The 14,782-nt window shown below is 38.2% G+C and overlaps 1 protein-coding gene across 1 annotated transcript in view; it reads right to left on the bottom strand.

The window, feature by feature from the left end:
• Window positions 1–323: 323 nt before the first annotated feature.
• Window positions 324–14,782, bottom strand: part of ada (adenosine deaminase) — a 71,732-nt gene continuing 57,273 nt past the window's right edge. The window contains exons 7-11 of the mRNA XM_072240474.1: window positions 12,875–12,946; window positions 12,342–12,443; window positions 12,121–12,188; window positions 10,654–10,783; window positions 324–1,846 (exon numbers count right to left, since the gene is read on the bottom strand). Of these exons, the coding sequence (XP_072096575.1) occupies window positions 1,745–1,846; window positions 10,654–10,783; window positions 12,121–12,188; window positions 12,342–12,443; window positions 12,875–12,946 (474 nt within the window). The 3' untranslated portion in view covers window positions 324–1,744. The remainder of the gene's footprint in view (window positions 1,847–10,653; window positions 10,784–12,120; window positions 12,189–12,341; window positions 12,444–12,874; window positions 12,947–14,782) is intronic.

Genomic DNA, 14,782 nt, shown 5'->3' with positions numbered 1-14,782 from the left:
TTATATAGACGTTACTTACCATCTTTAAGAAATAGATTTATCCCCAATATGTTTTGAGGTGTTCAATTCTGATTAATAAAAGGAGTACATTTTAAAATGTAATCTTAATTTTTTTTGTCTAATTCATCAGTTCTATTTATAAAGTAAAATTAACTCCCTTGAAGATGTTGAATAAGTTGTTTTTGATAAGTTCATAGAAGTGGACGGTGATTATAGAATTGTTGGCTACATGCGCTTATTAGATATGGATGTCATTGGCAGCATAATATTGGAAAAATATTTTAAAACACATTTAGGACTCAAATGGTTAGAAACAGTTCTGGAAAAGCCTCTTTTTTAAAATTTATTTTTAAACATTTTACAAATTTGACACATACAAATGTACAAATTATGTCTAAAAGAGATTATACATCTGAATTCAATCCAGATGGTGAATTATAAAAGTTGCCTGTCAACAATCCTTTTCATATGAATTTTGATAATCTCATTTCTATCACTGTTACACATTGACACTGTCACTTATCTTTCCCAATGTGCAACTTTTGGTAGTGAGATACCTGTCACTGGTGGCACTGTTCGGATCAAAAATTAACAAAATGTGAAAATACTGCTTATCAGCCTTTATGCCAGTACAGCAAATTAAATAATAATCAGACATCCCACATTAACAGAGTTCTAATGTTTACAGGTGAAATAAAGGATTCTGCAGTCAAAATATTACTTGTGATCGTTCTCGGAAATGCACACTAAACAAGCTGTTACTGATGGCAGAGATGCAAGATGCAACTCAGCACAAAGAGTCATATAAGAGATTTGGAGTAACAGAGAGGGGACCTACAGTAATATATTCTAAATACTTGAACAATTAGCCAGTTGCATCAAATGATAATTTCCTAGTAAGAATATATTTAAATTTAATCTTTGTTACTGTTAAACACCATGTCAGCAAGTTTTAAATACTCAATAATGTAACCTTTAAAAAGGACCATATCAGGGAAAAACTGAAACACTAGCAGAATGTGAGGAATCTTTATACAAGGTGGGAAAAGTTAGAACTATTGCTATTGGAAAATGGAGCCATCTAATATTCTATAATCACTAATTTGTGGACAAAATCCATACTCAGCTATTTCCTATCTAGCAATATCAGCCTGGTTCTAACCATCCACTGGAATACAAGCTAATTCCTTAAATTCCTATGAGGCCTCTTCTCTCATTTTTGGTGATGTATCACTTGGCGAAGTCAGGCCTCGCTCCTCTCATGCCCACCTCATTCCACCAGACAATATTAATCCTCTCTGCTGATTGGTGTGAAATTCTCTCTCAAATCATCATCCTAAATTCAGTATACTAGTTGAGTAAATCAGCCATCCATTATTGGACGTGGTTTAGTGATCCTTTTGGGACATTTGTAGGCAAGGTGCTGCTTTATAAAATTCTGCTATCATATAAGTGCTCTCTATTTCTTAAACTCTTCTGCAAAGCCATTGCCAAAAATAATAGTGTCTTAGAAAAAATTAAATCCATATTTTTGATTATACAATACTTAAAAGATCAAAAGGCAATTTAGATTGTTTTGTGTTCTTTTCATAAGATTTGCAAGAAAAGCTATGTTACATCTTTGTCACAAAGTGAACAGTTAATAATGGAGTATTCAGCAAAAAAATGTTCTAATCCATTAACTGGATTCTTCAGGTAGTCACTTGGAATTTCCTGATCATGTTGATGATATATTAGCAACTGTTTACACAGCATTGTTCTGGATACCATACGCCTTGTATAATGTTTGTAGAAGTTCTTCTTTTTCTTTATCTGGGAGAAAGCTGGACTTAGCTGCATTAATATTCTGTGGATTAATGAGGAAAAAAAATGTTTTACAACCAATTGCTTAGATACAAATTTTCTTAGCACATTTCACAAGACATTTTTGAAGCAACTCAAAGTCTGATTTCTCTCTAAATTAGGACAAATTAGTAAATGCAAAGCATGAATTACAACCCCCCCCCCCACACTTCCATTTCTGCTATGTAACCATTTTAATGAAGTCTATACATGCTCTAGATGGCAAACATTTTTTATAACCTTTGCAAAGACTAGGGCCCCATTATACAAAGTATAATAAGCCACATTTCCACTGAAGAATATTTACTGATTATTAAAAGATTGTTGGTTTCATTAAAATAAAGTAACTCAATAATGATCTTCATATTCAAGAATAAAGATTATTTAATGTCACTTCCTCTACACAAGTGTAAAGGAGAACAAAATAGTTTTTAATCCAGATTCAATGCAGTACAAAAAACCCCACAAAAGATAAAGAACACCATGGAGGAGGCCTATGAGCAGAAAAGAGCCAAGTATGAAGATCTGAAGAACGACTGCCATAGAAGAGGCTGGAGAGCTAAGTGTTGGCCCATGGAGGCTGGGTGTCGTGGCTTTGCAGACAGTCGCTCTGCAAAGTATACATTGCACTTGGAATCACGGGAGAGAGAAGGAGGACAGCCATTTCTACCACCGCAGATGCAGCAGAGAAAGTGTCAAGATGGCTCTGGATAAAGAGGGCAGATCTGTGGGTTGCTGTTAGGGCAGAGGCTGGGTTCTGATCAACCCCGGTCGGGACGCCTGGGCGAGGGTGGATGATGTTGAAAGACCCGAAACACCCAACGACCCCAGGTAACATCACCGATGATGTGCCCTAGCTTAGCATCATGCAGATGTCTCTGTAAGAACAATAATAATAAAAACAATAAATATAAATACATAAGATAGCTTATATACATTGATTGATTGTACGCCCATAATGTGATGTTGTATTTTACACAAGGTGACAGTCTAGAAATAATAAAGTAGTGGTGGAGTTAGTGGATAGAGGTGCTGATCATCCCTACTGCTTGGGGGAAGTAATTATTTTAGTCTGGTGGTCCTGCTGTGGATGCTATGAAACCTCTTTCCTGATGAGTGTGAGACAAATAGTCCATGAGCAGGGTGGGTGGGATCCATCATGATGTTACTGGCCATTTTCTGGCACCTTTCTGTATATATATATATTCTTGATGGCAAGCAGGCTGGTGCCAGTAATGCTTTGGGTAGTTTTGACCACCCGTTGTCGAGCCTTCCTGTCTGCTGCAGTGGTAGTTTCCGTAACACGCAGTGATGCGGCTTGTCAGGATGGTATCTACAGCATACCTGTAGAATAATGAGAATATGGATGTGCAAAGTCAAGCTCTCTTCAGAAGGCAGAGGCATTGGTGAGCTTTCTCGACTGTGTAGGGTGTGTCCTGGGACCATGAGATGTTGTGTTCAGAGACAGGTTCAGTATAGCAAAGGACCTTTCCCCAGCTGCATTTTCTCTTTAACTTATTTTTATTTGGGAAAATTATTTTATTTAGGAAAGACAACATATGATTGTCACCAAATAGGATTCACGAATGTGGATGTTTCTGTGAAAATTCAGTGATTTACTACTAACATGTTTATAAGCCTCTGGATAAATTAGCCATTTTGGAATCTTAACTTCAGACAGCTTAAAATCACCCTAATCCCCAATCTATTTATTCTGATATACCTGAGTGGGACATGATATTCTAGTCACTTTTTTTGAGAACTGGGCTTCATTGCAAAGGTCAGCATTTAATGTCCTTCCTTAAGACATGGGAACAGAAATAGGCCATTTGGCCCATCGAGCCTACTCCACCATTCCATCATGGCTGATTTATTATCCCTCACAACTCCATTCTTCTGCCTTCTCCCCATAACCTTTGAAGACCTGACTAACCAAGAAACTATCAACTTCCACTTTAAATATACTCAAAGACTTGGCCTCCATGGCTGTCCGTGGCAATGAATTCTATAGATTCACCCCACACTGGCTAAAGAAATTCCTTATCATCTCTGTTCTAAATGTCCCTCTATTCTGGGGCTTTGTCCTCTAGTCCTATCCACTGTAGGAAACATCCTCTCTATCTGGGCCTTTTAATATTCGAAAGGTTTCAATGAGGTTTCAACCGTGCCCCCCCCCCCCATCATTTTCCTAAATTCCAGTGAGTACTGGTTTAGAGCCATCAAACACTCCTATGTTAACCCTTTCATTCCTGGGATCATTCTCATAAACCTCCTCTAGCCCCTCTCCAATTTCAGCGCATTCTTTCTTTGATAAGAGGCCCGAAACTGATAATACTCCAAGTGTGGACTGATAAATAGCTTATAAAACTGCAGCGTTACCTTCTTGCTTTTGTGTTTCAGTCCTTTCAAAATGAATGCTAACACTGCTTTTTCCCTCCTTACCACTGACTCAAACAACAAGTTAACCTTTTGGGTATTCTGCACAAGGACTCCCAAGTCCCGTTGCACCTCAGATTTTTGAATTTCCTCCCCATTTAGAATTTACTCCTTTTGTAAAAATGCATTATATCCGCAAGCTTGGCCACAAAGCCATTAATTCCTTCATCCAATTACTGACATATAACATGAAAAGAAATGGTTGATCCCAACACTGACCCTTTTGGATCAAAACTAGTCACCGGCAGCCAACCAGAAAAGGCCCCCTTTATTCCCACTCTTTGCCTCCTGCCAGTCAGCCAATCTTCTATCCACATTAGTACCTTTCCTGTAAGACTATGGGCACATATCTTTTTAGGCAGCCTCATGTGCAGCACCTAGTCAAAGGCCTCCTGAAAATCCAAATAAACAACATCCACTGACTCTCTTTTGTCTAACCTTCCTATTATTTCCTCAGGGAATTTGAAAAGATTTGTCAGGGAAGATTTCACCTGGAGGAAACCATGGAGACTCTAAGGTCATAAGATATAGGCGCAGAATTAGGCCATTTGGCCCATCAAGTCTGCTCCGCCATTTCATCAGGGCTAGTCCACTTTTCCTCTCAGCCCCAATCTCCTGCCTTCTCCCATACCCCTTCATGCCCTGACCAATCAAGAATCTATCAAGAATCAGATAAAATATGCATAAAGACTTGGCCTCCACAGCTGCCTTTGGCAACAATTCCAGATTCACTACTCTCTCGCTAAAGTAGTTCCTCCTCATCTCTGTTCCAAAAGGACGCCCTTCTATTCTGTAGCTGTGTCCTCTGGTCTTAAGATACTCCCACCATAGGAAACATCCTCTCTACATCCGCTCTTTCAAGGCCTTTCACCATTCGATAGGTTTCAATTAGATCACCCCTCATTCTTCTGAATTCCAGTGAATATAGGCCCAGAATCATCAAACAGTCTTTATATGACAAGCCGTTTAATCTTAGAATCATTTTTGTGAACCTCTTTTGAAGCCTCTCCAGTTTCAGCACATCCTTTCTAAGATAAGGGGCCCAAAACTGCTCACAATACTCCAAGTGAGGCCTCACCAGTGCTTTATAAAAGTCTCAACATCACATCCTTGCTTTTATATTCTAGTCCTCTTGAAATAAATGGCAACATTGCATTTGCGTTCCTCACCACAGACTCAACCTGAAAATTAACCTTTAGGGAATTCTTCACAAAACTCCCAAATCTCTTTGTGCCTCAGATGTTTGTATTTTCTCTCCATTTAGAAAATAGTCACCCCTTTCATTTCTTCTATGAAAGTGTATGATAATATACTTCCCGACACTATATTCCATGTGCCACTCCTATACCCATTCTAATTTGTTAAATCCTTCTGTAGCCTTTCCACTTCCTTAAAACTACCTGCTCCTATACCAATCTTCATATTGTCTGCAAACTTTGCTGCAAATCCATCAATTCCATCATCCAAATCATCGACATATAACGTAAAAAGAATCAGTCCCAACACAGACCCCTGTGGAACACCACTAGTCACTGGCAGCCAACCAGAAAAGGCGCCCTTATTCCCACTCTTTGCCTCCTGCCAATTAGCTACTGCTTTATCCATGCTAGAAACTTTCCTGTATTACCAAGGGCTGGTTAAGCAGGCTCAAGTGTGGCACCTTGCCAAAGCCCTTCTGAAAATCCAAGTACGCAACAACTGACACACACAGAATGCTGGTGGAACGCAGCAGGTCAGGCAGCATCTATAGGAAGAGGTACAGTCAACGTTTTAGGCCGAGACACTTTGTCAGGACAAAGGGTCTCGGCCCGAAATGTCGACTGTACCTCTTCCTATAGATGCTGCCTGACCTGCTGCATTCCACCAGCATTTTGTGTGTGTTGCTTGAAATTCCAGCATCTGCAGATTTCCTCGTGTTTGCATTTTTAAATACAGGACAAATGAATCTTCTTTGTCTATCCCGCTTATTATTTTTTCAAAGAATTCCAACAGATTAATCAGGCAAGATTTTCCCCTGAGGAAACCATGCTGACTATGGTCTACTTTATCATGTGCCTCCAAGTTGCCCAAAACCACAACCTTAACAACCATCTCCAACATCTTCCCAACAGTGGGCTCAGACAACTGGCCTATAATTTCCTTTCTTCTGCCTCCCTCACTTCTTGAAGAGTGGAGTAACATTTGCAATTTTCAAGTCTTCCGGAGCCATTCCAGAATCTAGTGATTTTTGAAAGATCATTATGCCTCCACAGTCTCTTTAGCCACCTCTTTCAGAATCCTGGGGTGTACACCACCTGGTCCAGGTGACTTACAAATCTTCAGACCTTTCAGATTCCAAAGAACCTTCCCCTAGTAATGGTAAATTCACACACTTCATAATCCCAGACACCTGGAACTTCCACCATACTGCTAGTGTCTTCCACAGTGGACTGATGCAAAATACTTATTTAGTTTGTCCGCCATTTTGTTGTCCCCCATTACTATCTTTCCAGCATTGTTTTTCACCAGTCCAATATCCACTCTCACCTCCCTTTACACTTTATGTATCTGAAGACACTTTTGGTATCCTCTTTAATATTATTGGCTAGCTTAATTTCATATTCCATCCTTCCCTCTTTAATCACTTTTCTGTTGCCTTCTATTGGTATTTAAAAGCTTCCCAATCCTCTAACTTCCCACTAATTTTTCCTTTATTATATGTCCTCTCTTTGGCTTTTACGTTGACTTTGTCTTCTCTTGTTAGCCATGGTTGTGTCAGCTTGCCTAGAGAACACTTCTTTCTTATTGGAATGTATATATATCCTGCACCTTTCAACATGCTTCCAGAAATTCTTGCCTTTGCTGCCCTGCTGTTATCCCTGCCAGTGTTCTTTTCCAATCAATTCTGCCCAACTCCTCGCTCATGCCTCTGTAATTTCCTTTACTCCACTGTAAACTGATACATCTGACCTTAGCTTCTGCTTCTCAAGTTTCAGGGTGAAGTTGATCATATTATGATCTCTTTCCCCTAAGGGTTCTTTTATCTTAAGCTCTCTAATGAATTCTGGTTCATTGTACAACACCCAGTCGAGAATAGCTGATCCCTAGTGGGCTCAATCACAAGCTGCTCTAAAAAGCCATCTCGTAGGCATTCTGGAAATTCACCCTCTTGGAATTCCGCACCAACCTGATTTTCCCAATCTACCTGCATATTAAAATCCACCATGAGTACCATGCCATGGCCCATTTGACATGCATTTTCTATCTCCCATTGTAATTTGTAGACCACATCCTTTCTATTATTTGGAGGTCTGTGCATACCTCCCATCAGGGTCCTTTTACCCTTGCAGTTCCTTAGTTCTATCCACAACAATTCAATGCCTTCCGACCCTATGACACCTCTTTCTAATGATTTAATTTCATTTTCACCAACAGACTATGCCACCCCCTCTGCCTTCTTGCCTATTCTTTCAATTCATTCATGCCGGTGCCTTGCCGTTCGGCGTTGTTGCCGCCCCTGTTTCTAACCACGATGTTAATCCATCTATCATTTTCATTCTCTGTCTGCCTCTGCTTCTTTAAACTTCCAGCTTTCCAGTTGTAACTAAATGTTCTAATGTCTCTTTTCGCATGAGGTGTCCAAGGAATTTTGATTGCTGTTTTCTGATTTTTTTAAGTAATGTACGTTTTGTTTTTGTTCTCTGTAGAACTTCTTCGTTGGTTATCTCGTCCGGATATGATATGCATAGCATTCTTCTGAGGAACCACATCTCTGCTGCATTGATTCTTTTTCCCATTGCATTTGTGATGGTCCATGACTCGCAGCCATACATCAATATAGGAAGAATGCAGCAGCTGAGAGTTCTAAGGCGGATGTCAATTGCTATTTTCTTCTTCGTTAGGATGTTTCTCATTTCTGTAAATGCTGTTCTTGCCATTGCTATTCTTGCTTTTATGTCTGTTTCGCATTTGCCATCAGATGTTACCCATGTTCCAAGGTACTGGAAGTTGTGAACTTGTTTCACGACTTCATTTCCCAATACGATCCCACAGTTTGGGATATCAGGTTTCTTTGATATTACCATTACTTCAGTTTCCTTCTGCTTAAGGTTAGGCCAAGTCTTTCGCTCTCTGTGTTGATGGTATATACTAGTTTCTGTAAATTTACTTCACTGTTTGCTATCAGTACTGTATCATCCGCATAGTGGAGGTTGTTGATATTGTATCCTCCTATGCTTATTCCAGGTAGGTCTTGTACAGTTCTCATGATGTATTCTTTCAATATAATGTGTATTCTTGGACATTAAGCTCCCAGCTATAATCTTCTTTCAGCCATGATTCAGTGATGCTTACAACATACCAATCTGCAACTCTGCTACAAATTTATCGATCTTATTGTTACAGCGCACATTCAAATACAACACCTTTAGTCCTGTATTCACCCTTTTCGATTTAGTCTGCCTTTTACTTTGCAACTCATCCTGATGACTGTAATTTTGCCCTATTATCAGCCTCTCATTGCTAGGAGTGGCCTGCACATTGCCTCCCTTTGTAACCCAACTATCTCATCTTCAGCACTACCACTCCAGTTGCCATTCCCCTGCCAGATTATTTTAATTACTTGGGCCTATTTTATCATGTGCCTCTAAGTACACTGAGATCTTATCCTTGTTTGACACTGAGTACACTTCAGAAGACTGATCCTCAATTACCACATCAATTGCAGAGTAGCTGGAAACAAGAATTAGGAGCAGATATATTGCACTTAGCAACCCCCCCCCCCCCCCACCAAACTATACAGTCATTCAATTATGAACACAATTTACCTGACTAGGAATAGTCAGCATGGTTTTGTAGATAGGAAGTTATGTCTCTCTAATTTGATAGAATATTTTTATGAGGTAACCAAATGAATTGATAAGCTCAGTGTGGTAGATGTGGTCTCTGGTCACCTACCTACAACAAAAATACCAATAATGTTGAGAGAAAAATTTACAAGGATGTTGACAGAATTTGAGGACCTGCTTTGTAGGGAAAGACTGAATAGGTTAGGACTTTATTCCGTGAAGCTGGGGAGAATAAAGGTATACAAAACTATGATGAATGTAGACAGGGTGAATGCTTGCAGGTTTTTTCCCCTCATGTTAGGTGAGAATAGAATTAGAGGTCATAAGTTTAGGGTGAAAGGTGAAATATTTAAAGGGAATCTGAGGGGAAGCTTCTTCACTCAGAAACTGGTGCAAGTTTGGAACAAGCTGCCATCAAAAGTGGGAGATGTGAGTTCAATCGTAACATTTAAGTTTGGATAGGCGCATAGATGAGAGAGGTATGGAGGGCTATAATCCATGTGCAGGTTGATGAGACTAGACAGAAGACCAGGCTGGCATAGTCTAGATTGGCCAAAGGGCCTATTTCTATGCCTTATGACTCTCTAGACTTTAGCAAGCCCTTTGACAAAATCTTGCAAGGTAGGCTAGTCCAAACGGTTAGGTCATATGGAATCCAGGGTGAGCTAGCCGCTGGATAACAAAGTGGCTTAGTGGAAGGAGAGGTTAATTCAGTCTGCCACTGGGATCAGTCCTGGGTCTACTGTTGTCATTCATATTATCAACTTGGATGAGAATATGGTTGGCAAGTTTGCAGATGACACCAGAACTGGTGGCTTAGTAGACAGTGAAAGATATAGATCAACTGGGAAAATGAGTCCACAAATGGCAGATGTTATTTAAATCAGGCAAGTGCCAAGTGTTACACTCTGGGACTTTAAACCATAGCAAGACTTTCACAGTAAATGATAGGGCCTTGGAAAGTGTTCTAGAACAGACAGATCAAAGAGTACAAGTACATAGTTCCCAAAAATGGCAACAGTTGAGGAAGAAGGTGTTTGACGTGCTTGCCTTCATTGGCCAGGTCACTGAGAAGAAGAATTTGGAAGTTATGTTACAGCTTTACAAGATAGAAGTTCAAAATAAATATTACTTTATTTGCCTTCATCACATTTGTTGAATGTGACCCATATCAAGCACCAAGATGTTGCATTTAACACTTTCCCTATATTAATTTTAATTCCCCTCATTGAAATATACTGTTACTTTGCTTGCATCCTCTCCACACTTTTGTAACTACATAATATGCTGCAATTTCTCCGTATTAAGTTTCTAGTTCCAATACTTCTCCTTGAGTTTAAAACAGCATTAAACAATAACTAATACTTTGCATATAACTGCCGCAATATTTATTTACAACTATAGTTTTTTCCTAAAAAATGCAAATATTGCTCTCATGTTCATTAAAAATATACTTTTGCTCTTGTGAGGTTAATGTTCAAAGAATAACCAGAAAATGTCCCAAGACATTAAATGTGCTTTGTTTTTGCTAAACCCTAACATAACTCACCACTCTCTCAAATTCTTCTTCTGTGAAACCCATGTATTTTGATGCAATGTAATAATCTTTATCCACTGTGGATTTGAATATCAAAGGATCATCAGTATTCAGTGAAATGTTTGCTTTATCTTTTCTAAACCTGTGAATATAGAAGAAGGAATTAACATTCATGTCTCAGAAATGTACAACTGAATCAGAACATTCCCTCCATATGTCCTCATCCTCAAGATAAATGCTATTTTTTGATAAATTTTATTTTTGGGTCATTGACTATTGGCTGTGCTCTAACTTTCACTGATTTATGTGCTTTGGCATTAAAATATTTTAATCTTCTATTTACTAAATTTCCAAAATATTCCAATGGGTCTTTCCAGGATTATCTCATTTTCCCACTTGGTTCTCTGTCAAACCACTTTTCTTTTTTCTTAACTTTTCTCCCTTTTCTAACTTTATATTGTTCTTCATAATTTGACAGCATCTTCCAACAAAGAATGGCAATTTTGTACTTCATTCAAGCCACGTGGGAAGGCATACCGAACACTAAGAAACACAACCAGTGTCACAACAACCTCTTAATGCTTCTAAACCAAATTTAAACCTACATATCAAGGTTTCCGCGATACCGTGAGGATGTGGGCAGACTCGTCACTTTCTATACTGTACTATCAATCTTTATGATTCTATGATTCATATTTAAGATTCTATGACTTCCATTTGCTAATCACATATAGCAGTTTATTAACTGCACAAAATGCTGGAGGAACTCAGCAGGCCAAGCAGCAAATATGGGGAGGAATGAACAGTGTCCTGATGAAGAGTCTTGGCCCGAAATGTCGACAGTTCATTCCTCTCCAAAGATGCTGCCTAATCCCCGAGTTCCTCCAGCATTTTATGTCTATTACTCTGGATTTCCAGCTTCTGAAGAATCTCTTGTGTTTATTAGATGCCCTCTGGGAGTATTTTGGATGTCAACAGTCATTCTGCTACTTTAAAAAAAAATCAACTAGGATCAACCTGTCCATTTATTCTAAAATTTCAGGCATTAGGGTGACCAAGAACATGGTTGAATAACTTATCACTTGTTGATACTGCTGTACCATTATCTGATCAACTGACATGTTTGAGATGATCAGACCTCTTATTTTCAGTTTGGAAACTCTTCGACATGGCTGTACCGATTTGAAAATAGTAAGTTCAGTGCCTGCTTCTGGCTGCACAAATTTTATAAATAGGTTCAGATACAGTTAACATTCAACAAGTTTAATGTTTGCTGCACCAGTGGCAGTTTGTTGAGAAAGTACCCCTCAATAATAATGTGACACTTTAAACCAGGGGTTTCCACCTGGGATCCACGGAGCCTTAGTTAATGGTAAGGCTCCAAGTCACTAAAAAGGTTGGGAACCCCTGGCTTAAACCAGTGCTTTTCCTTTAAAGATATCTTATTCTCCCAGTAAATAAAAGAAGAACTGGAGTTACCTTATGAGCGGATGCTTTGTAAGATCTGGATCACATGCTCCTGTGAGATAGCTAGACCAAGGACAAGCCTGGATAGGCAAAAATAAAATAACTGAAACCTTTCACATCTGAATGCTCCATTCAGAATTGAATCATTGATTTTAGTGTAGTAAAAACTAAAAAAATAGTTCAAATTTTTTTCCAAACCATCAAATCTTAGGTGTATATCAGGAACTGCTTACCTCAAAATGCATATTTAGTTTTAATAATTGGTTGTAGAGATTAGGGTCTTTAATTGTGTGATATCCATGTCCAATCCGTTCTGCCTTCAAAACAGCTACGGCCTATCAACAAAACAAATGTTAACTAATTATCTTTTGAAATCAATAATCTAAATTGGAGAAAGCCAACAAAGCTATATGGTTTGCAGTTAATTCAGTCAAAAATTAAAACATAACTCATGTTATGTCAGCAAAGTATTGCAATCTGGACATGTAATTGAAGTTCACATTTTTCCAATTTGTTGCTTTTAGTTCTCCACTCAGACCATTCCAAAGTAAATAATTTGATCTGCATTCTCTTTTCAATGTCAATAATTGTTACTCATTTTACTTGTCCAGAAGGTCATACATTGTCCAGCATAAAACATTCTTGATGACAGACTTAGAACTAAAAGAGAAGTTGATTGGACGTCAGAATGCACTGGGATTTAAATTAATCACTTCTGTAAAATATTAAGCACACAAGTTATAAAGAACCATAAAAACTGCTTCACCTCTTTGATTAGCACAGGTCCTCCAACCTCACCAGCATGTACAGTTCGATGGATGCCACACTGGAAAGCTTCCTGAGAAGGAAATGCAAAAAAAAGAAGAGATTTTGACATATGTATATAACCTAAACAAACATGCTGAACTCAGAGCATGCCTGTTGGGTCTAGTATCCAAAGACTGTCTAATTCCATCAGTTGGACAACCGCCCATGCCTACAACTAAAATGACTGAAGAGAAGCAAGTTGGATGGTTAACCTAATAACAGCATCATCTAGAGTACTAAAAAATGGCATCATTCCCTTCCATGACCTTAGACCTCATAACAGTGTAGTATGAGGTACTTCACAATGAAATATCTTTAAATTCAGTGATTGGGATTGCTAAATAATGGACACACTAGAAAGCCCTTTGCTGAACATCACTCCACTCTGTCAACCCCTGTCTCTTCTCTTTCTTCAAGACTGAGATATAGGAGCAGAATTAGGCCATTTGACATATTTAGTCTGCTCTGCCATTTAATTATCACCGATATATTTTATTCCTAATCCCATTTTCCTGCCTTCTCCCCATAATCCTTAACTCCCGTACCAACCAAGGCCACAAATGGCTTTGGTCATCAATCCAAACACTGTGTTGTCACATGCTATTTTTTCTGTCTCATTATGCTTTGAAGAATACTTGGAAACCTGTCTTGCATTGCCCAGAAAGACAAACTCCTGCTTCATGATGCAATTTGTGGAACAAGTTAATCACCATTAATATTTTCTTGATACATACCATTTTGTCTTTTTTGATAAGTAGAGAAATCACAACTTTTGTAATCTCTGAACTTTGTTCAGGGTGTAGCAGTCCAAAGTTTATCAATTCTATTTGTTTCACAATTTGTATACATATCAGTAGACTATTTTCATTATGTAATTTCAGATTACCTTGCTGCTAAAAGGATCTATCTAGTTTTCCAAGAATAACACTTTCTTCCTATTATAATGTTTCACCAATGGACTTTTGTCCTTAATAATTGAGTGTGGCTCTTTATCTTATTAAAGGCATTTAAGTTAGCACCTGATAAATTGTTTTATTGAAGTGGGCAAGAACAATTTTCCTCTCAACATATCCACTCAAAGAGTAAATTTGCTGACATCAATTATACTCTTGGCAAAGAGGTGAATTTGGACCTCCAAAGTCACCATCTTTTCTGATTTTATACTGTATATCAGCTAGAATTGACAAGAATTTTTTAAATTTTGCAAATGGAGGATTCGGTTGATAATTAAATGATTGTTTGGTATTTTTTCCATTCCTTCAATAAAATAATCTATTTATCAAGTGTAATAGCTAAAAGCTGAAAATGTTCACCATCTAAAACAAAAGTCAAAAATCCTGCAAGCAATCAGCATCAGTCAAGAAAGAAACAGATAATATTTCAGATTGATTATACTCCACCAGAGAGGTGGGGGCAAATATGAGCCCCATGCAGACAAAGACAAGGAAATTTATAACCAGAAGTAAGGAAGTGGTAGAACAAATAAACAGTTAGTATTAGTCTTCACAGAATTAAAACCAAAACAGACAAATATATCGCGAAATCAAGATCCTGGTGAGAAAAAGTATTAGTCCAAAAATTGTACTATAGAAGTTGCGAACTTGAAAGCTTATTAATTCCAAGCATCTTTATCCTATTGTTTTGACAGGGACAACTGATCATCTTTGAAGATTTTGTGGATTCTGGAATTGTATCTATGAAATATAGTACATGATGCCAAATCCAACACCAGCATTTTAAGAGGAAAGGTAAAAAATACTTCTACACAATCACACTATAGTAACAGTTGCCTTATTAAATTAATGAATACAAAATAAGGACCTGGTTGTTACATTAGTGTCAGTGGTGGGGAAAAAGTAGGAACCTA

This window comes from Mobula birostris, chromosome 2, assembly GCF_030028105.1.
Source record: "Mobula birostris isolate sMobBir1 chromosome 2, sMobBir1.hap1, whole genome shotgun sequence".
NCBI lineage: Eukaryota > Metazoa > Chordata > Chondrichthyes > Myliobatiformes > Myliobatidae > Mobula > Mobula birostris.
Note: the sequence above shows the minus strand (reverse complement) of the source record. Positions and strands in the feature narration are given on the sequence as shown.